The following is a 23807-nucleotide window of genomic DNA, read 5'->3' on the forward strand; positions in this document are numbered from 1 at the left end:
AACTTCTTTTTGAGTCTGATCTCAAATTATTTTATTGACATGACTAAGAACCCTGAAAGGGGTCCCCAATTTCCCCAGTAATGTGATGTCCTAGGTAGAGCCCCCAAAATTTCCAGTAATAACACATTAGTCACTATAGGTTTGACATAAGTATGTTCAGATTCTAGTTAAAAACTTAGACCATTATCAAATCCTATATTAAGAATTTAAGGGTTTTGAATACTGTAAGTACAGCTCTGAGTCCCAGTACCTTAGACCACTAGACAAAGCAGAGAAACTACAGCCAAGATTTGGAGCATTTGTTTAATATACAAAGTCTTTCACAGATAGTTAGTTTGTTAAGCACACATTACTCACAAACAGTAAATTGTTAATGAAAGACATTAGGTAGAACTAAAATGTACCAGTGCCCAATCTCAAAAATTGTACACAGTTAAAATAATACTTTTTCCTTTGTTGAATGTTATATCTGATTTTCCAACAAGGGCTTTCTTCAGATATGGGAGAAACACTGCAGCCCAACTGGACAGCTTCCTTTTAGTTGTATTGTTATGTAAAATAGCACCATTGAGCTGATGGAAGGACCAGTCACAATAGCGACAGTAGGTTTTACTGTCTACACTTAGTATTTGCTCCAAAACATCCATTGGCAAGGCAAGAAAAATTATATCTGACAGATGGAATGAACGGCCTCCCTCCCACCCCCCACCTTTGTGATTTCTCTTAATGATGTCATTGTATTAATGGTCTTAATTTTGAGCTTGAAGAATAAATGGGGGTAACCCATGTCCTAACAAAAGAAAACTACAGGTATGAATGAGGATTCTTTGTGGGATATCATCAGTGACAGCAGCAGCAGGCCAAAGTGAGGATTTGATCCTGGGACATTACAAGAGACACTGATGCCTGCATTGTAATATCCTGTGTAATTGGTACTCTTACGCCCTTTTCTTGATTTTTGTAGGGTTTTCTTACTGTTTTATACTTAATTTTATGTGCTTTTGAGTCATGTCACTTTTTAAAGATCCACCCCCCACCCCCATGTGTGTGTGTGTGTGTGTGTGTGTGTGAGAGAGAGAGACAGAGACAGAGACAGAGACAGAGAGAGACAGAGGAGAGAGAGAGAGATCAGAGACCAGAAGAGGTCATTGTGGTGGAGTTGAAGCTACAGGTGGTTGTGAGCTGGTACGTGTGCTTAGAGCTCAACCAGGAGTCTGAGGACAGAAAGGGTCTGACCACTAATGTACCTCTTCCGTCCTGGGCTCTACCTTAAGTGTTTTAATTCATTTCTGTTGAAATAATTACACCTTAGTGAAAATGTCTGCTCATGATAGAAAACATTTTTGAAGTCTGGTTTATGGCATTTCTCATAGCACAGCTTCATGTTGTGTTTCTAAAAATCCAGTTTAATAATCTAAACTCAGTGATAATTTTGTTTCAATTTCACTTTATTTTTTACATGAAAGCAGGTAAACACACTTCAAGATAATGCCATTCTTTTTTCTCTTTGAGCAGTATGTCAGGCCATCAATGCCAAACCTTTTCATGGTTATTAGGAGAAAACACCATTACCACACAATATGAAGAGATGTTTTTAATACTGGCTTTATTCATTGAGTTTAAAATCTTTGTTTTACTTTTGGAGAAAGGTCTCATGTAGTCTGGGCTGGCTTTAATTTGGGATACCCCTGAAGTCCTAAACTTCTCAAATATTAGGAGTACGGGTCCTACATCTCTATTATATACATGAATAGTTAGGGCAGATTGTTTGAATCATAAATAGTAAATTCAGGTAATAATTTAGAGGAAAAAACTTTTGTGAGTTTTAAAGCATCAGAGGATATCAGCATAATCACTGAGTGGTGCATACACTGTAGAATTCCATCATTCTCATTTAAAGGCAAAGCTTACAGTAGTTAACCTGCAGCATGTAGCTGTCACTTTTAAAGCAGCATGCTGTCTTTCCCCATTGTAGCAAAGCTTGTCTCTTTTCTGTTTAGTTTAGTGGTGGTATACACCTTGAAAAATATGATGGAGCCAATCTCCTTCCTCTGTGAAACAAGCTATTCAAATAACCATCTTGCTTTTAGATAGTTTTTTCTGTGGTAAGTAAGGTATATTTTCTGCGGGGAAAAGATAAATCAGTTTTACTTTGCACTTTACTTGCAAGAAGATGTAGACCTCTTCTTGTGCAGTCCTGGTCCACAACAAATTGCCATCCTAGGAAGCGCGCGGAGAACTATACAGAGAAACTAAACGATGGTTAATGCCTTTGTGTGAACTTACAGAGCACCCGCCCTTCCTCTGCTCTTCCTGTTCTTAAATCTTTAGAATGGAACCTTTCAGGAAGTTAATGCAAGGTTCTGCTTATTTGTGCTGAAGGCCTGGTCTACATCAGTCATGTCCATTGCTTTGTCTGTGTCTATTGACGCCATGTCCCTCCTGCACACTTTTAAGGAAGATGAGTATTAACCCTTTGTTTCTTGGCTTGACCTTAACATTTCTCTTGCATATATACATGAATATACATGTCACACACACACACACACACACACACACACACACACACACACACACACTTGACATTGTTTACTATGTCTTTATTTCTAAGGGTGGGACTATTTGGATCCAGTGTCAATCACCACAAATACTCTTCTCATTGAAGGATCCTTTTGTTTTTCCTTTTCCTTTATCATCCACGAAGAACAAACACTGATTATTACAAAGTGCATGGATATGGAACCCAGAGTTGTGCAACATGATGCCCATGCTTTGGTTTTTATGGCCATCTCTGCCTTTTCAGGATAATAAATAATGACAGCTAACAACGACAACAAAAGTCACTTTAAAACAAGGTGGCTGTCTGGTTTTGACAGGTCACGGTTTGTGAGTATTCACCCACTCATGGTAGTTCTCATATCAGTTTATTGGAATCTGTGTAGAGCTGTAATCAGGTGTTGGGCCCACAACGCAGCTTATCACTCACCATGGAATGTATTGAATGAGCTGAGTGAGGAAAATACTGTCAGGTTCAAACGTGGGGTTGAGGTCCTTAAGATACCCGTGTCACGTTGATACTTCATGTGGATTTAAAATCCTTAACACCTGATTTAGTAGCAAAATAAATGTTTATTTCCCTATCATAGTTACTTTATAGTTTCTATGCAGAAGTTACCTTCATAACATTGCTACACATTTTACTGACTTCCTATACCTTAGATTTTTTCGCCCCTTTGAAACTTGGTTGAAATCAAACCAGGTTACTTAATTTGGTGAGTTTGGTGCTTGTAAATCGTAACCTTTAGATGAAACTGCAAAACAGAAAGATGGATTAAACTGCTGTTTTAAAATAACTTAAATGAAACAGAGATGCAGTTTCTAATCCAAGGGCTCTGGCAGCTGATATTCTTAATTAGGTCCTGTCCAACACACTTCATTCATATTGAGGTGTCCATGCAGAATTTTGAAGAATTGGTTCAAGAAAATAATGAAAGCTATTTTTATAATTGTTTCCATTGATGACATAAAGTAACTTGTATAAATAGTGTTAAGTAAATTATAAAAATTGATTGACCTATTTATTTTTACTTTTCCTAATGGGGCACACTAGGAGATTTAAGATTTACAACTGTGGTTGTATTTGTAGCTCATGTTATATGTCTATTGTTGAGCACTGTGTAAGAGGGACCAGAAAAAACAACAACAGCAACAACAACAACAAGAAAGAACCCCACAGCATGATAGTTGCTCAAAAAACAGTTCTAGCTAAACTTCACGATGCTCTGAAAATCTCTTCATCATTGAAACAAAATTCCAAACATTTCTATCCCCAAATGTGTATTGCATCCACTTAAAAACATGCATCTGTCAAAATAACCAGACTTCACAATAGCCAGAAAAAACAGCTGTCAAAAGTATTTTTTAAAAAAACCTCTCAGGTCCTCCAAGTTTACTTCTGGTGTGACTTAGGGATGATGCACACAATTTCAGGCTTAAGACCAAATGTGTGGGTGGGTGTCGTTTCCAGTGGAGAAGGCTAACGTTACAGAACCCTACAAAGAAGCATACATTGCAATTGAAGTCTGTTCAGGAATTTCCTCTGCACTACTCGGAGTATCACGTGTCCATCCCCTTGGAAGACTGGCTCGTACCAACCATTCCTTATGAACTCCTTCCCTAAGATTCTTCACCTTTCCAGGTCCCACTGCAGGCTCTGCTTCTTGAGATCCTGGTCACGTGTTATTTTCTTCTCATTTCCTTTTTGCTCCAAGTCAGGACAAACAAGTCAGTAAGGGAAACGAGAAGCTCAAGAAGCCACCAGCGCAGACGCACTTCTGTTCGTAGTGGCTGGGGGTTGCAGAGATCCTTCCGTGAAGAAGTTCCCGTCCAGTTCCATCAGACTGGTATAACTTCAGGCGGGGCCCCCTCTGCAGTTGGCAGTGTATTCGAACCTGTCTGTGGCACAGGCACAACCACAGCATCCTTGCCTTCCGTGTTCACATTACACGGGAAGTTCTTCTCCAGTTTGTTGGCAGTGTCTGGGCAATTCTGCACAAAGATCACACGGTTGTAGGCCTTCAGCCTGCGCCACAGCTGGACGTAGACTTTACACTGTACATACATGAAGACGAGACCTCCTGTGAAGCCGATGGCCACCACAACCAGTTTTGTCCAAAATGGCCACTCCAGCACACCTTTGAGAAAGAGAGAGTGATGTTATCAAGTTGTCATTCGGTATCCCCCTTACTGTGATCCCTATTAAGTACATCTACTTACTTCCCTGAACTACATAGGTCAGGTAAAGAGGTCAATTTGTGGTTGCCCAAACTGAAACAGTGGGCATTGTCAGTATATTCACACTTCTCAAAAAAAAAACCCAAAAAACAATAGAACTGATTCATTCTCAGCTGTGGGTGTGAAGATTGCTTTCTATTGAACCAACTAATACAAACTTGGTACCCTGGCAAAAGTTTTCATATTTTCTGTCGCATTGGTCTCTTGTGGGCTAATATTTTTGAAATGATTCCCTGCATATTATTTAAAAAAAGTTCTCTTTAAGTGTGTTCCCTCTAACTTTTCCTTTGAATAACTAGGGGTGGGGCACTCTGGACTTAAATGGATTTGACAGAAATCCTCCTCCCATTGCTGTCGCCTCATCAATCCCTTACCTCAGTCACCTAACTGTATTTCTATGCTGCTTTTCTAATCAAAGCCACAACTTATTTTTATAATAGCCAAAAGACTATGCAGTGGAACTTACTAGAAACTTTCTGGGTAGCCAAGACATTTCCTTCAACTACTTTATGATTTAATTAATTCAGCATCTTTAGTTCGACTACAATGAAGAAAATATGGTAAAAACCTAGCTCAGTAGTTAAGCTAACAAAGAGATGCTCACAAGGAGTCTACATCAAACAAATAAAAGCAAGAAGCACTGGTTCAAGATTGTTTGTATAGTGGACTCCAAAATCACTCTTAAAAAAAAAAAAAAAAGAAAGAAATCTAGTATGAAAGAATACGCTGTGAGAGTTTGTTCCATGAATTCAGGTGTATGCTTAGGTCAGATTATAGAACCAACAATAAGAGAAGGTCCGTCACCATTTAAATATTTGGAAACTTACAATTTATATATTTATGGAAACTTTACCTCCACAAATACATTGCATTGTTTTGCATGTTTGTAGTAAATATGTATGTCTGCATATGTAAGAGCACATGTGTGTTAGGCAGGGTACATGTCTGTGTGCGTGTGTAGAGGCCAGTTTGATACTGGTTGTCTTCCTCCTTACTTATTAAGGCCAAGTCTGGACCCAGAGCACAGCAGCTTGGCTACTTGGGCTAGCCAGCTCGCTCCAGGGGCCTTTTAGCTCTACCTCTTACGTGCCGGGATTGCAGTCAGGCCACCAGACCTGGAAACCTTTATGTAGGTGCTGGGGCTCTGAACTGCAGTCCTTATGCTTGCATGGCAAGTGTTTTTGCTTGGTGAGCCATCTGCTCAAATCCAGCTCTGCAGCCTTCAATGCATAAGAAGGTTTTTTGTGCCTAGAACCTGTAATGATCCCTCCTGATGTATTCAGAAAGGACTTCCTGCCTTTACTTTCACTTAGGTTTGTTGAACATCCTTCCTCTAGTCTAGCTCTTTCTCTTATACTTACTGGTGCCGTATCTGTGTAGCATTGGAAACCAAGAGTCCCATGTCCCAACACTGGTTCAGGCTTCAGCATGGGCTGTCCCATTCTATTTATAATAAACTATTCATTAGAGCCCACCCCCATGAGTAAAGGATTACATTTGTGGCATGTTGACAAACAGAGAATCCATGCCTCACTCAGTGACATTTCCTGCTGATCCCTGCAGAAACTTCACGATCCCTATCACCATGACAATCTTGGCCAACCTCTGCAGTTGGCATATAAAGAAAACATGTGTTTTTACTGCCTGAAAAGGCAAGTGCCTTTTTCAAAATACCTCTGATTGTCTACACAGAATTTCACTAGAAATAATGTTAATGCACTTTGGAATAAATGGAAGAACTGCGAATATTAAATTGGGATAGGTCCCGGAGAGAGTAGGGACTTCCTGAGTCACTGCTTTGGAGAAGGAACGGGCATTATGGTCCCATAGATCGAGGTTAGGGCCTTGGGCTGGGTACAGGTGTCTTTTCTTATAAAGCCATCTTGTTCTTTTTTGAATTCACGGCAACTGTCATGTTAGAAAGGCAGGCAGTCAACAGGCTCAAATAATTAGAATATCAAAAGCCAAGCCTGAAAGATGCTCAGGGTTATCTTCAAAACAATAGGAGCTTAGTTCCCAGCATCTGTGTCATCAAAACTTGTTTATCTAGTTTCCATTTTCTACTGTCCAATGTACCAGTGCACACCTTGTGTGCCTTTGTGTGCACACATCACACACGCATGCACACATGCACATACACATGAATGCATAAATTTTTAGGAAAAAGAGCCAAACTCCGCACAGCTTAGCTGTACCCTCCATTCTAGCTGAGAGCTTCTCCACGGCCAGACAACTAAGGAACCTATTATGCTTGACTGTGCAGCTGCTGGTTAAAATGCCAGCTCCCTTCAGGGGCAAACAGTTGACAGATCGGCCCACCTGGCTCAGGCCAGGACTAACACCTAACCAAAGCACAGGATAGGGGGGAAGTAAATGGTTGCTGTTCTAGGTCATTTCATTTATATAGTAAAGACCATCTAATGCATTGCTTCAGAATGGAGGCCAATATACTCCTACCCACAGGGTGCTTTGTGCTAGTTAAGTGAATTAACGGGCAAAGTGCACGTGACCATTCAAATCACTGGGGGGCCTGAGTGATTTGAATGCCGGTGAACAGCCATTGTAGTGACTCAAATGACTTGCATGCCCCATGTTTCTGGCTGACTGAGCTGCCCATTAAGGGCAGTAGTTTCCATGGCGCCCATATTCAAATCTTTCTCACTTTTTTGCAGGCTTCAACGTGGACATTTCCAGAATCCAAAAGGTCTGGAGTCAAGTTAGCCACTAACCATGGTGCTGGCATAGAGCCTCACCATGGACCCCTCCATCCCTGGCTATTTTAATTCTTTTCACCAGAGAGACACATAAAAAAGGCACCAGAAATCAATGAATTGGCCTTTAACTAGAGGAAGCGAGCAAGCATGTGCACTGGGTTTGCTAGGGAGTTCTTACATTGAGCTATCAACCAAACGACAGCCATTTATAAATTGGACTGTAGCCCCTGGGTTACAGTTTCAAATGTATTTGCTTTTTAGAAATTTCTCAAAAAAAAAACAAAACACATTTCCCTTGGAAATAGAACCAGGTCTCTGACACACAGGCTAGAATATCTTTAATATCTCATTTTCTGTTTTCTCTTTAAATCGAATTGGAGAAACCAGAGGGTTTCAGAAACTAGAAGGTTCCAGATGGGTTTGAAATGCTGTTGCGGGTCAGGCAATTATATTTACTTTCTTACTCTTAAACCAGCAATTTCTAGGTCTCTCTCTGAAGTGTGCTATTTCTTCATGTTCTGTGTGTCCTATCATATGGCTGGAAATACCTAGAATGTATCTAAAGCCTTTACATCACCCAGCAGAAAAGGAGAAGCCAGAAGCTGCAGGAACAGCCTATGACTGAAGAAAGTACCTCCCTGATCATGGAGAATAGCTCTGGCTGGAGTTTTGAGTACTCAGAATTTCAAACTGACTGCACCCGTGAGCTAATTAATTTTCTTTGCTTTCCTCCTGTTCAGCCGTGTAAACTCTTTTAGTATTAAAATTAAGTTCTTAAAATTAAAATGCAAAATTCAGTGTATATAAGCTATGAATGATGTGACATGCCACTTAGAGAAACACATTTTGGTTAACCTAATACAAAAAGCCAGACCATAACATTGGAAAACCATATAAAAAAGCCCCCAGAAGGGAGAGAATTTAGCTTTCTCAGTTTCACAAGTGAGGAAACTTTGCTTCAGAGACATGATTTTCTTCAACGTAACTTCCGTGAAGAAGGCAGAGCTAGAGCCCTGCCTACCAGCAACTACTAGGCCAGTGTCTGCCATAATAGGTTGGTACTGATCTCTAGAAGTCACCTCCAGCCACAGCCACAGCCACAGCCAGTGAACAACTTTGAACTTCCACCAATGCCAAGTGCTCTCTGAATAATAACGTATGGCCCTGGCCTAAAGGAGCTTCTGTTAGAACTTGATTGTCCATTGCCAAAAGAGCAGCTCTGAAAATACACACACAACCAACATTCTATAGACTCCATAGATTATATTTAGGAATATATAGGCATATACAAATAGGTATATGCATACAATAACAATTAATGAAAAAGAGGCCATGAATTCGAAGGAGCCAGGGATGAGTTTATGGGGGAGGGGACTTAGAGGGAACAAAGGGAAGGGAGAGATGTAATTAAATTATAATCTCAAAAATTAACAAAAAAGTAGACAAACATATACTATTCAGGCTGTGTATATATGTATAGTGCTCATGACTTATAAATGCACCCACATTTAGACTTGGGTCCTACATGGAGATTTCATTCTTTACATACCAATATTCCAAAAGAAAATAAAAAATCCCCTTTGAAGAGACACTCAATTCACAGTTTGAGCTACTGTTGCTTTAAAAACACGTTTTTGTTGTTTTTTAAGAATAAGGTGACATGCTGAATTATTCGTCTAGACCACGTAAGGAAGAGGCAGGAGGACTAATTGCTGCTCAAGTGAAAAAAGGCAGCAACATCCATGACTTGGACTGTAAAGGAGAGGGAGAGGAGGTGAGGGCTCTGTGTGGGGCACCAGACATGGCTCATCTGGAAGAACAATGTCTTAAACCACGTGGGCTTGTTTTCTCTCCTTGCTGCCACTTCAGTTCAAATGATCTATGTTGCTTTAGACTCAACATCAGTTCTGGTTGGAAAGGACAATTAGTTCCACTTCAAACATTTCTGAAGGTTTTCAAGAAAGGTTCAAGAAAGTTTAAAATATGCTAGTCTTTTAAACTAGGCAGGTTTTTCTCCAATAACTTCAAAAGTACATTCAGGATTGGTGCTCACAATGCCTGAGGAAGATTACCATGCTAACAGCCCAGCAGATATCCACACCATCCAACCATATATAGAGGAAAAGTAAGGCTTCGGACAACTCCGAAAGATTCCTATGATGCCCTACTGTGTGTGTGTGTGTGTGTGTGTGTGTGTGTGTGTGTGTGTGTGTGTGTGTGTGTGTGTTGGTGGTGGGCAAATGGGTTGTGAATAGAGGTGATTCTCTTTGTGAGTCACTTTGGATTCTATGTGTTCTGGGAGATGTCCCATCAGCACTCATTTCTGTAGGGACCCATAGACTCTGCTACTTCATAAATATCTTGCTTCTTAATTTAGCAACTTTGAATACCAAAGATAGAAAAAGGATCTCATTGTGAGTTGCTGGAAGGCAGCAGAAAATACTACAAATATTATCTAATCTCTGTGTGTGAACCCAATCTTTGCTTATCACTCAAATATGATATATATATATGTATCACATATATACATATATATCACATATATACATATATAACTCAAATGTGATATATATGTGTATATATATATGTATGTATATATATATATATATATATATATATATATATATATATATATATATATGTACTCTCGTGTAGTCTGCACTGGCCTTGAATTCACACTGTAGCCAAATTTACTCTAAACTTCTTATTCTTCTGTCTTCAGGTTGCCAAGATAGCATGTGCAGCTATTATATCCTATTGATGTGGTGATGGTGTCCAACATCCCCAGCTCTCTATTAACTGAACTACATCACCAGCATGGAGATTTTTATTGGGTAATTTGACTTCGTAGTAGGGTTACTCTGAAGTACTGTTGACTATGAGGCAATTTTTAAAATTAGTGATTGGTGGGGGTGTTTGATTGGGTGGTGCCATCCCGGAGCTGGTGGTCCTGTACTGATGGTTCTAAGAAGGCAGGCTGAGCAAGCCACAAGAAGTAAGCCAGTAAGCTGTACCTTCCACGACTTCTGCATCAGCTCCTGCCTCCAGGTTCCTGCCTTGTGTGAGTCCTTGTCCTGACCTCTCAATGACAGGTTGCTGTCACCTGGAGTATAAGCTGAAATAAACCCTTTCCTCCCCACCTTGCTTTTGTTCATGGTGCTTCATTGCAGCAGTAACTAAGAATTGTCATAACTAAGACAAGTTGGCACAAGAATAGGAGATATCACTGGAGCAGACGTGACTATGGTTTTTTGGGGGAAGATTATGGAAGGATTTTCAGAACCTTGGCTAGAAAAGTCATTACATGTTGAGTGTTCAGTGAGCTCTTCCTTAGGAGCTTCGAAGATAGGACTGGTGAGAGCAGTAAAGACCAGGTAGGCTTGGCTTAACGTTCCAGAGGGAAGCACAGACCCTACCTGGCCTTTTGTGTGACGAATCTGTGGTGTGGTGTACAGGCAGCTGGGGCTGAAGAACTGGCTGGGATAGACAAGAGGACAGCACCACTAACACAAGACCTTTCCTTTGCTAGGACAATGAGTGCTGGTCACCTGATGTTGAAGAAGAGACCAGCGTCTCTGAGGTGAAGTCTCTCGGGAATATTTCCTAAAGGTCAGCACATAGAAGCTTCCTTCCAGAAATGGCCAAGGCTGTACCTTGGGCTGTGCTGGCAGGTGAACTTGGTGGTGTAAGGGTCACGCATATGATTGGTTTTCATGGGAGTCATGAAGAGCAGCTGATGGTTGGAACTGAATGGCAAGGCTGAGATTCTTGAAGAAAGCCCAAGGGACTCCAGCAGTTTTGGGGATGCCAGTGCCATGGAATGTCCTCCAAGAGTGGCAGCAACAGTGGAGTGGAGCTAGCTGGAACCTAGAAGACAAGCTGTGTGTGCTGCAGAGTAGTTCAAGACTCTTAGAGGAGCCCAGAAGATCAGGAGTGAATCCCAGACATTGGACATTGAGTTATTTACACTGTTGGAGTTTGCTTTGTTCAGAGTGTAACTGTGCCCCGGTTCTTCCCTCTTGATGAAAGCATTTAACTTAATTTTTATTTTTACAGTAGTCTGCAGCTAAAAGATGTTAAACTTTTTTTTTGCAACCTTTATATTTTAATATGCCTTAGCTACCTCAGTACCTGGGCCACTACTGAATCTTCATATGCCCAACACACTTGGGCATAGTAGTTAAGAGGTTAAGTGCACTAACTGCTCTTCCAGAGGTCCTGAGATATTTTTAAGACACAAAAATTTTAATTTGTTTGAATTTGTAAGGACTGTGGGACTTTTCAAGTTATTTATGTTTTATGTTGTGATATTCATATAAATGTGCTATCTTGGGCATAAATGAGAAGTGAAATGTTCTAATTGAAAAGGGATGTGCTTATGGAGTATTACTCAGCTGACAAAAACAATGACCCAATGAAATTCGCAGGCAAATGGATGGGACTAGGAAAAAAAATCACCCTGAGTGAAGTTAGCCAGACTCAGGAAGACAAATATGGTATGCAGTTATGTATAAGTGGATATCAGATATTAGCTGCTAAGTAAAGGATAATCATGTTATAGTCCACAGACCCAGAGAGGCTAAGTAGCAAGAGTGGCTCATCAGGCAGTGCATGCATCTCCATGGAAAGGAGGGTGTTGAAGGGGAGCGATGTAGAAACCTAGTACTGTGGAAATTCTCTGAAATCTATGAGAGTGACCCTAGTGAAGTATTCAAGCAATGGGGGATATGGAACCCAAACTGGCCATATTCTTGCCTGTGCAAGGCCTATAGCAGTGGGACTAGACATCAAGCCAGCCACAAAACGTTCAACCTACAATATGTCCTGCCTGCAAAGTGATCTGGGGTACTACTGGTGACACAGAACTTGTGCAAGTGACCAACCAATGACTGGTCTAATTTGAAGTCCATGCTGTAAGGGGGAGCCCATGCCTAACATTGTATGAATGGCCTAGAGCCAGAGGCCGTTCAGCCCATAAACCCATGATAAAACCAAATAAACTTGCCAAAAAAATCAATAAATGATTTCTACTGGTATTCTTCTATACTCATAGATTGGTGCCTAGCCCAAATGTCACCAGAGAGGCATTGTCTACCAACTGATGGGAGCAGATGCAGACACCCACAGCCAAACACTAGGCAAAGCCAGAGAAACACCGAAAGAGAAGAGGAAGGATTCTAGGAGCCAGAAGAGTCAAGGACACCATGAGAACATGGTCCACAGAGTCAACTAAGCAGGGCTCATAGGGGCTCACAGAGATAATCATAGACACTGTATGGGTCTGAGCTCGTTCCTCTGCATATGTGCTATAGTTGTGTAGCTTGGTGGTCTTGTGGGACCTCTAACAAGGAAAGTTAGAGGGGGATATCTGACTCCTCAGCCTGTGCTTGAGACCCTTTTTCTCCTACTGAGTTGTCTTGTTCAACCTTGATATGAGAGTATGTGCCTTGTCATATTATAACTTTACATGTCATGTTTGGTTGATATCCCTGGGAAATCTGCTCTTTTTTGAAGGAAACCTGAGGAGTGGATCTGTGGGAGAGGAGCTGTGGGAGAGCAGGTTCTGGGAGGAGAGACGTAATAGAAACTACAGTCAGGATACAATGCATGCAAAGAAAAATTTAGAAATCACTTAGTGATATGCGCATATGTGGGGGGCTCTTTTTTTTTCTGCAGATCTGCCAATTTGTGCTGTTCCTCTCAGCTCCCTCTCTGACTAGAAAAACTATTTTGTTCTAACACTGTAAGGGGAAGAAAATCAGCACTTTGACATAAAGAGTTTTGTAATTTACTGATTTCCTGCATTCAACTTAAAAATACATTCTGTTAACTAAGAAAGAAAGAAAAGAAAAGTGATGTTTTGGTGTGTCAAGTTGACAAGGGATCAGTTGTACTGGCCAGTTTTATGTCAACTTGACACAAGCTAGAATCATCTGAGAAGAGGGAATCTCAATAGAAAAAATGGCTCCAAAAATCCAGCTGTAAGGCATTTTTCTTCATTAGTGACCAACGAGGGAGGGCCCAGAAGGTTCAACCCACTGTGGGAGGGACCATCCCTGGGCTAGTGGTCCTGGGCAAGCAGCCTGAGCAAGCCATGAAGAGCAAGCTGTAAGTAGCATCCTCCCACGGCTTCTGCATTAGCTCCTGCCTCCAAGTTCTTGACCTGTTATAGTTCCTGTCCTGCCTTCCCTGGTGAGGACTGTTACCTGGGAATTGTAAGCTGAAGTACCCCCCTGCTCCCACCCTACTCCCACCAATTTACTTTTGGCCCTGGAGTTTCATCCCAGCAATAGAAGCCCTAGCCCTAATAGATCCTATTCATGATATTGTATTTTGTGTTAGTTAACAAACATTTTGAGTTGAAGGTGGGGAGAATGGAGACAGTCTACACAAGAGGCTTTGGCTATTTTGTATAAAACACTGTTTTCACATGAATATTGTTAGTGGAAAGGAGATAAATGGAAAGAGTTCAGGGCTGTATGAGGTAGAATGCATACAATTTGGTGATTAATTTAAGAGAGAAGACTGACTAGCAAAGGGAGGGGGATCTAGATATTAAGGATGGCCTTTACAAGGTGCTGAGGTTGTCAGGAGGAGAAGACTGTATGAGCTTGGGGTCTCTGGGAGACTCCAGAGATGTTCTCAGGAGGGAAGGAGATGCAAACTTTGGAGTATATTCTAAACTGGGTATTAATTTGGAGTATATCAGTATGCAAGCAGCAATTGAGAACATCAGGATGACCACTGTACCATGAGCAGGGGAGGCAGAAGAAAGGAAGGGATGTGGATTTCTTTGTTTCTGGAGAGATGTGGTATAAGAAGGAACCGGAGTGAAGCCATTTTGAGTAAAACCTCCACTTTGAATAGGGGGGATCAAATAAAGTTTATGTTCCTAAGACTGCCCTGGGTAACCGGCATCCTGCTCAGCAGAGAGAGGCATGTGAATGGGTAACTGGTTGCACCCTGGTTGGCATTTGAGACATGAATGCTCGGTAAGTCACCCTGCTACAGTTGAATAAGCCAACTTGTGAGAATACCCCAAAGACACGTTCCTAAGGAATCCCCAATCCCTAAATCCTGGTTGGTGGAAAAATAGAACTGCAATTTAGCACAAATGATTGTAGTTTCCAAGCTTAAAAGCGCTGTACCAGTCTGGCTCAGGGTAGGGGGATGAAGGGTGGGATGGGGCTGCAGTTCAGCTCGTATGTCTGTCCTATGGCCCTGATTGATCGATATGACTGGATTACAGTCATCTTCATTGTGTTGGATCTAAGGGGACCTCATAATAGTGGTAGCTGCAGTTGAGATTATCAAGCCCCTCGAACTGTAAACAGCCCAAACTCATATATCTCAGGTATTGGGCAAGCACAACGGACTAAATAAGTGTTTTCCCATAGGAGTCTTGTCTGGGTATAGTAGGAGAAATGAGGTCTTGACTGACACAGTCTGGCCATATCAAAACACTGTCTAGTCATAAAAATGTGTTTTCTCCAGTTGGGGGCTCCACTTAGCCACCAAAGAGTAGGAAGTCTCTGGCTAGGAGCTGTGAGATGTGCCCTGTTAGCTAGGAACACACTTTACTCTTAAGGGGAGCACTGGGTGAGACAGAGACACCTGCTTTTCATTTAGGCACAGCTGGGTGTCTGTCATTTGGTGAATGCAATTGTTCTTTTAAGGTCGTACCTGCAGGAAATGAGAATTTATTCAACCTAGATTTAACATGATACCTTAAAAGCAAGGAACTGGGGACTAATGTGGCAAAACAGAAGCGATCTTTAACTGATTCAGTTCATCAATGAGTTAATGTTGCATGAATGGATGCTAAAAAACTTATATCCTGCCTGTTTCTCTAGTAGTTAGACTCCATATAGGCTTTCCATAGTTTTCTAGTTTTATAAAAGAAATGTAGGGTCTGCAAGTCAGACTCCAGCTCTTTTTCCTTAAACAACTGTGTGTACCAGGAGCCCTGCAGGCCAGGAACCTTCACAGTCCACCCCCCTTTAGGACTGTGTGCACCACTACCCCAAGCACACAGGCCTGGGAAGTCTTTAAATATTAGATATATTGTAGTAGCTTTGTAGCCTGGATAGTGTCCTTCACAAACTGAGCATGGCTAGAATTTTCAACTGTAGTGCTAAGCCACTGCTTCAAATGACCCAGCATGAGGGATCCAGGACACACTCTCTACTGAAATGTCACCTTGTGCCATCAAAGAAGCAGTAGGCAGGGTGAAGTAAACAAAGCTTTAAAACTCTTCACTCTTCCTTCCTTCCTTTCTTCCTTTCTTCCTTTCTTCCTTTCTTCCTTCCTTCCTTCCTTCCTTCCTTCCTTCCTTTCTCTTTCTTTCTTTCTTTCTTTCTTTCTTTCTTTCTTTCTTTCTTTCTTTCTTTCTTTCTTTCTTTCTTTCTTTCTTTCTTTCTTTCTTTTTCTTTCTTTCTTTGAGACAGGGTTCCTGGCTGTCCTAGAACTCACTTTGTAGAGCAGGCTGGCCTTGAATGCAGAGATCTGCCTGCCTCTGCCCCATCAGTGCTGGGATTAAAGGTGTACACCAACACAGCCTAGCAACTCTCCACTTTTCTACCGACTTGCGTTTTCATGTCAGGCAGATCTTGGTGCTCCGTGAGGCTCTGGAAGTCTGAAGTGGTAAATGGTACCCACGAAGCCCTCATAGCTAAGCTTCAGTTGGGTCCAACACATCCCAAGTCCTAACTTTGGAATCCCAAGCGACCCATGCTTTTTAGACAGTAAATCAAGGAGATAATTGTAGAGGTTAATTGGCTGCAAGTTCCGGCCCTTGCTCAGGACCTGGACATCTAAGGGAGACCTAAACTTTGGAAACGGCTCCCTGTGCACCCTTGTGTCCGTCCCAACAGGAGATGGGAGGAGGAGTGGGAAGAGGTCCTTACCATTGTCGTTACCTTGCTTGATTTCCTCCGCTGTCCGGTCTATCAACACATACAAGGACCACACCACGCAGGTGACGGCGATGACGTGGAATGTGACAGAGCAGAATATTTTCCTCCTTTCGCTCGTGGTCATCTGGAGCTTTTCCCACTGCAAGCAGAAAGGAATCAGTCACTGCCGAGTTTACAACCAGAACCTTTTGTTTTCACTTTGCACTCCAGACCGGAATCCACAGTGTGAACATCTGGCTATCAATTTACCCGATACTGCTACATTCCAGTAAGACTCCGGCATTTGGAGAGATATGGAATCGTCACCGGCAGAGTAAATACAGGTTAATTTGTGAGAAATAATTTCCTAGGCTCCAAATGAGTCCAGCCTGTTTGTAACCCATTCTGCAATAGGAATGAGGTAGGTTCATGGTCTTGCATGATTTTAACTGGTGTGGGGATGACTAAGTAGTGTGTGAATGTGATGCCAGTGCGGGGAGGTGGAGTCAGAAGGTCATCAGGCTCCCTGGCCAGGACTACTGGAACAAGTGAGTTCCAGGTTCAGTGAGAAACACTGCCACAAAACTAAACAACTCAGTGGAGAGTGCTAGAGGGAAACACCCAGTGTGAACGATGGGCTTTCACAAAAGCCATCACATGCACGCCTGTGCGCGCGCGCACACACACAAGTAGCAGTTACACATGCATATACACAACGAGATATCAGGGCTCTTAGAAAATATTTCCTTTCAGGCTTCAGTGCACTACTTCATTGTGGTACTCGGTTATCCGTAGTGACTGACAGCTTTCACCACGTGGATTACTCTAACAGGGCAATCCTTGCACGGTGGATAAGATAATTGAACGAGGATTTCAAAGGTGGACTGAGAGCCACAAGGGGAGTTAATGGTTTCTGTTTATAGCTGTACTAGAGAGAGAACTTTTAACATCAGAGAAACCGAAGTAGAATCTGTGAGGGCTTTCTCAGAGTGCCCTTGAATCTGCTGCATGAAAGCTGCAAATGCCCCAACTGTCACCTGTTCCTGAGTTTCACGCCTCAGAAGGCTCATGGCTGCCCCCTCAGTCAGCAAAAGAAGAAAGGTCAGAAGCTTTTGATGTAAAGTATGTATGAGGGCCTGTTTATTCTACTTCAAAACAGACGTTCTCAACTTTCAATGACCGCGTAGCCACAGGGCCACCTTTTCACACTGGGAATATTCCTTTATTTTTGCATCTTGAGTTTCCATAGGAAAGTCAAGAGATGAATTTTATGAACCGTATGCAAAGCCTTTTAATAAGCCCCACTTCTTTATATTATTACCCCTTTGATTAACCAAATCTCTGGGCACTTTTTTGAAGAGTCTTTTTTCCCCTGTCCTAGCAGCATGCTGGATTCAGTGTACAATTAAAAACAGGAAGGATAGGTTACAGGATACAAAATCCAGGATCTGCCATCAGCTGGTGATGTACCCGGTGTTGTTCACTCTGTCTGGGTGCTGCTTGTCTCATTCTCAGGGGAAACAAGTTTGTTATAGCAATCAGGAGAGGGATACAAACTGGGGGCTGGAGGACAGAGATACAGGCTAGGAGGCCGGGATGCAGGAATCAGGGGGTGGGAGGTGGGGCAGTGGTCCAGGCTGGGCGGACAGTGGCCGTTCTTCATTTGGTTTGCTATTAACAGGCTAGTTCTAGCATGTCTGTCGTGATCCCTGATGAAGGCTGCCTTTCCAACCTTCTTGATCAAGATAGATCTTGCCAGTGTTGCCAAGGCAACCTTTGCTAGCAATTGTCAGTGCCCAGCTACCTGGGCATTAAGAATTTGCCTCAAAGATACAGAAATTGCCCTTTTGTTTCTTGTGTTATTTTTTCCTCTTTTCTGTGTAAATACAAATGAATAAATCCCTTTATAAAAATTGGGACATATCTAAAAGCAATTTTATGAAATGAAATACATTGTGTAAAATTAGTGAAAAAATAAAATAGGAATGGATAGGGTGGAACCAAATAATTTATAAAGACTCTCATGTCAGACAATAGGAGCTCAGAGGCTATCGCTTGCTAGTGACATTTTAAGGAGAAAGTGTAATAGGATCATCCACCTTTTCCACTTTATAAATCCTCACAGAACCATTCAGAAATTCATCACAGTGAAGATGCGTGGCCACAGCGCCCTCTGCTGCATGAAGACTTTATTGCATGTGATACTTGGTGCCTGGCCCCACAGAAATCAATTGCCGTGGTCTCACGTCAGTGTAAAAAACTTTCAACAGAATCTACTGCAAGCGTTCAAAATGGCAAAGACGTGAAGGAAGGGGAGGAGATGCAAATCTCATTTTAATATTTGCGATGTTGAAATTCATTCAGTAGCAAGTTTTGTTCATAAAGGATGTAGCAAGTTTGGTTCATAAAGACCTGATGAAAATTAAGGGAAACACTGAGACAATTCACATTTCATCTGTCTCTCTTGACCAATTCCATAGTAATGTGTGACTTGTGCTCACATTACCAGACACTCTGTGTGATGGCGGGGGCATCTCCTGCAGAAGATCTTTCAGTTCCCATCATCGGTACCAGGGCACCCATTAGACCTGTAGATCACTCAGCCCCACTGTTAGATAGGGGTGTCACCAGATAGCCCAGGCTGGCCCCGAATTCACAGTCCTCTAGCCTCAGTCTCCGGAGTGCTAGTCTTATCATATCTGGCTTCTTTCCCACAATCCTTTAATTTGCCCACTTTTCTGTCTTCCTGCCATTAGTCATGATCTCCTTTATGCCCTAAAAACACATCAACTAAGGTTGGTCAACCACCTTTATAAAGTGTTAGCATCCCTTCTGCAGACGGTCTTGGACTTTGCTCTCAGACTTTGCATCCTCTGGTCTTGGGCACTTGTCGTTTTTATCATCCTTGGTCTTTACTGTCTTGTTGAGGGCCCCAAGTAGCAAAGCATTGAGCAGAATCCCATTATTCCTCCTTCTATCCCTTTCTCCCTTTCCTTTGCTCTCTTCTTTCTCTCCCAATTTTCCTATGTATCTCTCAAATTTCTAACATAACCCAGAGTACTTAGGGAATCTATGGTCTGATAGCTCAAATGATGCCCATCAGTGGCACCAGCCCCTCGTGGTCCTTAGTATCATTGTGGATTTTGTACAGTCAGGACCAGGAGTTTCCAGTCACCTTTTAGACGATTGCTATCATTTTATTTGCATAAACGCAAAGGTGCATTCTAATGTTTCAATTTCTCTGGGTCTTCTTGTATTATTACTGTGAGGTTTGTCACATACATCAGGTCTAAAATGCATTACAATCTGCAGACACCATAGCCTGATATATTACATGAGAGTTTTAGAAGACCTTTCAAAGTTTCTGTGTTATGACACACTGGAGCATTTTCTTAAGGCTCCGTTCTAGAGCAGTGAATTTGTTTAAAATAAAAAGGCTGGCAGTTTGTTAATTGCTGAAACAAGGAGTTTCCTTTTAATTTTACTTTTGCTTTCTAAATTAACATCAAAGTGACAGAAAAGCTTATTAAAATAGACTTGTATTAGTTAACAGTTTTAAGTACTTTGAGAAGTAACCAGAACTTTGAGTATGAACATTTTCGAGGACTAACTCTTGAGATGAAAATCTCCATTCTACCTGTAGCCAACCATTTAAGAACATAAGAAGAGAAAGTTAACTTTTCAGACCTTTGGTGGAACTGCTGAAAGTTTGCAGGTCATTAGGAAACATAAAAGCCTGTATGAGACACAGCAACTCGTTAGGGTCACTAGGTGACAGAAAGCTACTGCCTCAGACAAGTCAGAAAGTATGCCCAATGAGAATCTGTCCTTTAACAGAACTAGACTTAGCTATTCACATGGGTTTCCTGGCTTCGTCACTAATATATCTGTGAATGCTGATAACCGTTTGGTACCTCTGCATATAGCCTATAGTGGAAGGGGCTGTGTGTGTGTGTGTGTGTGTGTGTGTGTGTGTGTGTGTGTGTGTATGCGTGCATGCGTGCATGTATGTGTGTATGTGTGTGTGTATGTATGTATGTATGTATGTATGTATGCATGCATGTATGTATGTGTCTAGCTCCTCCATTTCTCTGGATAACAGGGACAAGAGGAAAGGGTTTTATACTACAGAACTGCAAGAAACATCCACTGAAATTTTAAATGGAAACAGGATGAGATGGGTTTTATACCCAGAGGGGCCTGCATAGTAGTCAAGGAAAATTAGTGTGTTACCATTTGAGGTGCTTGTCTAAGGGTTAGTTTAGGCTATAGTTATTGATATCTCATGGAGGTAAAGACCATACTGTAACAGTCACTTCTAGAGGAGTGGTTCTGGTGCTTTGATTTAATCAGGAATCTGTGTTTAGCGATGCTGAAGGTCCTTGTCCCCAGTTGGTTTTTAAGCTATCAATTAAGATGCCAAGTGGCCAGTGGTTGGGATGAAAGAAAGAGGTGGGACTTCCAGGTTCCCAGAGGCTAGGAGAGAGGAGAGGGCAGGAAGAGGGACATTGAGATACTTGGGGAAGAGAGACAAAACAGACTCGGAGCTACAAGGGAGATCTTTCAAACTGTAGGCTGAAAGGGAAAGTGGTCCACAGAAGGGCAGCTGGAAAGTGTCTTGGGCAGTAAGACCAATGGCCTACATAGAAGGTAACTGGGCAACTAAGCTGAGGGCAGATTTAGAGGTGTTGACCTAGGAGTAAAGGTAAGGGCACGCTAGCCTTGGTAGGCTTAGAAGAGCCCAGGCACAGAGCCAGTACGGCAGATTAAAAATGAGCTAATATGTGTTTTTCATCTGCAGATCTGAGATAGCTCCTGGGTGGGTGCACACCTGTGACTCCATGGGAGTTCAAAGCAGAGCAGACTACAAGCTGCAGTTATCTGTCTTACTAAGGATGATTGCTCAATTTTATTAGAGTCCTTGAGAATCTCAAATCAATAGCCTTACTGGCCCAGTTGAGTCTCCATTTGCCTTTTGAATTCCTGAGTAACAGGCATTTTACAAACAAGGGATAAGAGCGAATATAGTCTGTTCTGGTAGGCTGTCACTATTACAAGTAATTTTTAATGTTGCCTGTTGTAATGATTAATGTGGATTGTCAACTTGATGGCATTTGAAATCATCATGGAAACACATTTCCATGTAAGAGATTATTTAGATTCAGTTAGCAGAAATAGGGAGATCTACTCTGAATATGAATGGTATTATTCCACAATCTGTATTCCTAGATTGGAGAAAGAGAGAGAGAGAGAGAGAGAGAGAGAGAGAGAGAGAGAGAGAGAGAGAGACAGAGACAGAGACAGAGAGAGACAGAGAGACAGAGAGAGACAGAGACAGAAAGACAGACACACACAGAGACAGACAGAGAAACAGTGTGAGAGACAGAGACACAGAGAGAGAGAGACAGAGAGAGAGACAGAGAGAGACAGAGATAGAAAGACAGACACACACAGAGACAGACAGAGAAACAGTGTGAGAGAGACAGAGACAGACAGAGAGAGAGAGAGAGAGAGAGAGAGAGAGAGAGAGAGAGAGAGAGAGCAAGCACAGGCACTCATTGCTCTTTGTTTCCTGAATGCGTGGACACTATCTGACCAGTCTCATCCTTTTCTTTCCATCTTCCCTGCCATGGCGGATTATATCCCTGAGAACTCTAAGCCAAAATAAATTCTATCATTTGTTGCTGTTGTCAGTTTCTTTGTTTGTTTGTTTGTTTGTTTTGTCACAAGAGTAAGGCAGGTAACTAAACAGCCAGGCAATGCAGTCTTGTGGAGGGAGCTGCTTCTCTGTGCACACACACAGGTTTTGCTAAATTTGTTATTTGTCAAATTTGAACATTTGTAATGCAGTCCTCTGATCCAAGTAATGCTAATTGAGATGGGGATTTCTGTGGTCAGATTCTAGCTCTGCCACTAAGAACTGTACGTAGTCCCGGAGTTATTTTAGCTCTCTGTTCTTTTATTTCCTTATGCCCAAAGTACTGACAAGAATAGCCTGCTTTACTTGGCAGAGGGACGAATTTAACAAATTTAAGTGCTGAGCAGTACGAGTAAGTTAAAAAGAGTCTGGTGAGCACTTATCAGTTATCATAATGCAGACTCTATAGCCTAGCATCCAAGTGGACTTAGATTCTCCTCACCTTCTGGACTAACTCAGAAGGTTGGTACTGTTTCTGAGGGATGTGAATGAGACCTGATCATGTAGAATTAAGTCACTAAGTCAGTCTAGTTTGAGACAAGGAATAGATATTTCTGAATATCAAACCTCATAACAAATTACCAGGGTTTATTTTTGTTAACTATAGGGACAAAGATAAAGGAGGCAAGTTGCTTTGCATATATAGTATCTGGGGGTTATCTACAAGATTATATAGTGATGACTTCTTTTTCTGTTAGGAGGGAATAGAATATATTACAGATTATCCAAATGTCCTATTTTATGTTTTATTTTTACTTAAAGGTTAAGGGATACAAACATACCAAATTTGGAAAAAAAATCTCAAAGGTAGAGTGCTTCCCTAGCATGTAGGAGGCCTGGAGTTCAAGTTTATGTGCAAGCATGTATCCCAATGCATTGATGTGATGTTTGTGACAAGACCGTATCATGCATGTGAAACGTAGAACTTGGGCAGCAGTGTATCAGAAACATCCCAGGTAAGCCATCCTGATAACCACCTTAGCAACTGCACAGCTCCATAACTTCCAGTGGACAAATAAGGACAAGAAAAATGCTCTTCTTCTCAAAAGGTAGTTAACTTAAATCTTTGTAGAATCCTCTTAATGTTAAATTTCCTAAACTGTTTGAAACCCTGAGAGAGTACACTAAGAAGTGCTTGTGTTATAGCACTGTTGTGTCATAGCAACAATGAAGCTTCTGCAGGTGAGACAGAGAAACGGGAATGAGAGGAGGCCAAATGTAACTTGTCACAAAACCCCAGGGGTCGCTGGAACACCATTTAAGCACAGGATAAGCTGAAAAGCAAGCAGGTGCTGAATGGATAGGATAAGCTGGGTTGTTTATGGCATGAGGGATATGGAAGGTGTAGATTAGAGGTGTAACTCAGTGGGGCCATGAGATGTATGTGCTCTGATGGTGCAGAGGGGCGTGCCAGTTTGTAGATGAGAAACCTTCTAAAAGCAAAGTTCAAGAGTCTGAGACCAAAAATCCCATAGAGGACACTGAGCAAGAAAGGGGAGCAGAGAAAGAGCTGGGCAAGGAATAGGATGTCTGCTGTTATGAGGTAGCACAGGTCAGACACACACATAGTCACACTTTGGAGACCTGATTTGATGGAGACTCCAGAATATGGGGTGAAGCAGACACTGACAAGAGCTTTATCTAACTTTGAATCAGTGACCCACCCTCCTCACATCTTAGTTCTCTCTTTGGTAAAGGTGAGGTGGC

At 41.8% G+C, this 23807-nt stretch overlaps 1 protein-coding gene across 16 annotated transcripts in view; it reads right to left on the bottom strand.

The window, feature by feature from the left end:
* Positions 1-289: 289 nt before the first annotated feature.
* Marchf1 (membrane associated ring-CH-type finger 1) overlaps positions 290-23807 on the bottom strand; it is an 863029-nt gene continuing 839511 nt past the window's right edge. For 9 of the 16 annotated variants that reach the window (XM_087588649.1, XM_087588646.1, XM_087588642.1 and 6 more), the window contains 2 exons: positions 16415-16562; positions 1431-4694 (listed from right to left, as the gene is read on the bottom strand). In XM_087588649.1, coding sequence (XP_087444775.1) covers positions 4396-4694; positions 16415-16562 — 447 coding nt within the window. In that variant the 3' untranslated portion in view covers positions 1431-4395. 16 annotated transcript variants of the gene reach the window in all.

Source organism: Rattus norvegicus, chromosome 16, assembly GCF_021556685.1.
Source record: "Rattus norvegicus strain SHRSP/BbbUtx chromosome 16, alternate assembly SHRSP_T2T, whole genome shotgun sequence".
Lineage (NCBI taxonomy): Eukaryota > Metazoa > Chordata > Mammalia > Rodentia > Muridae > Rattus > Rattus norvegicus.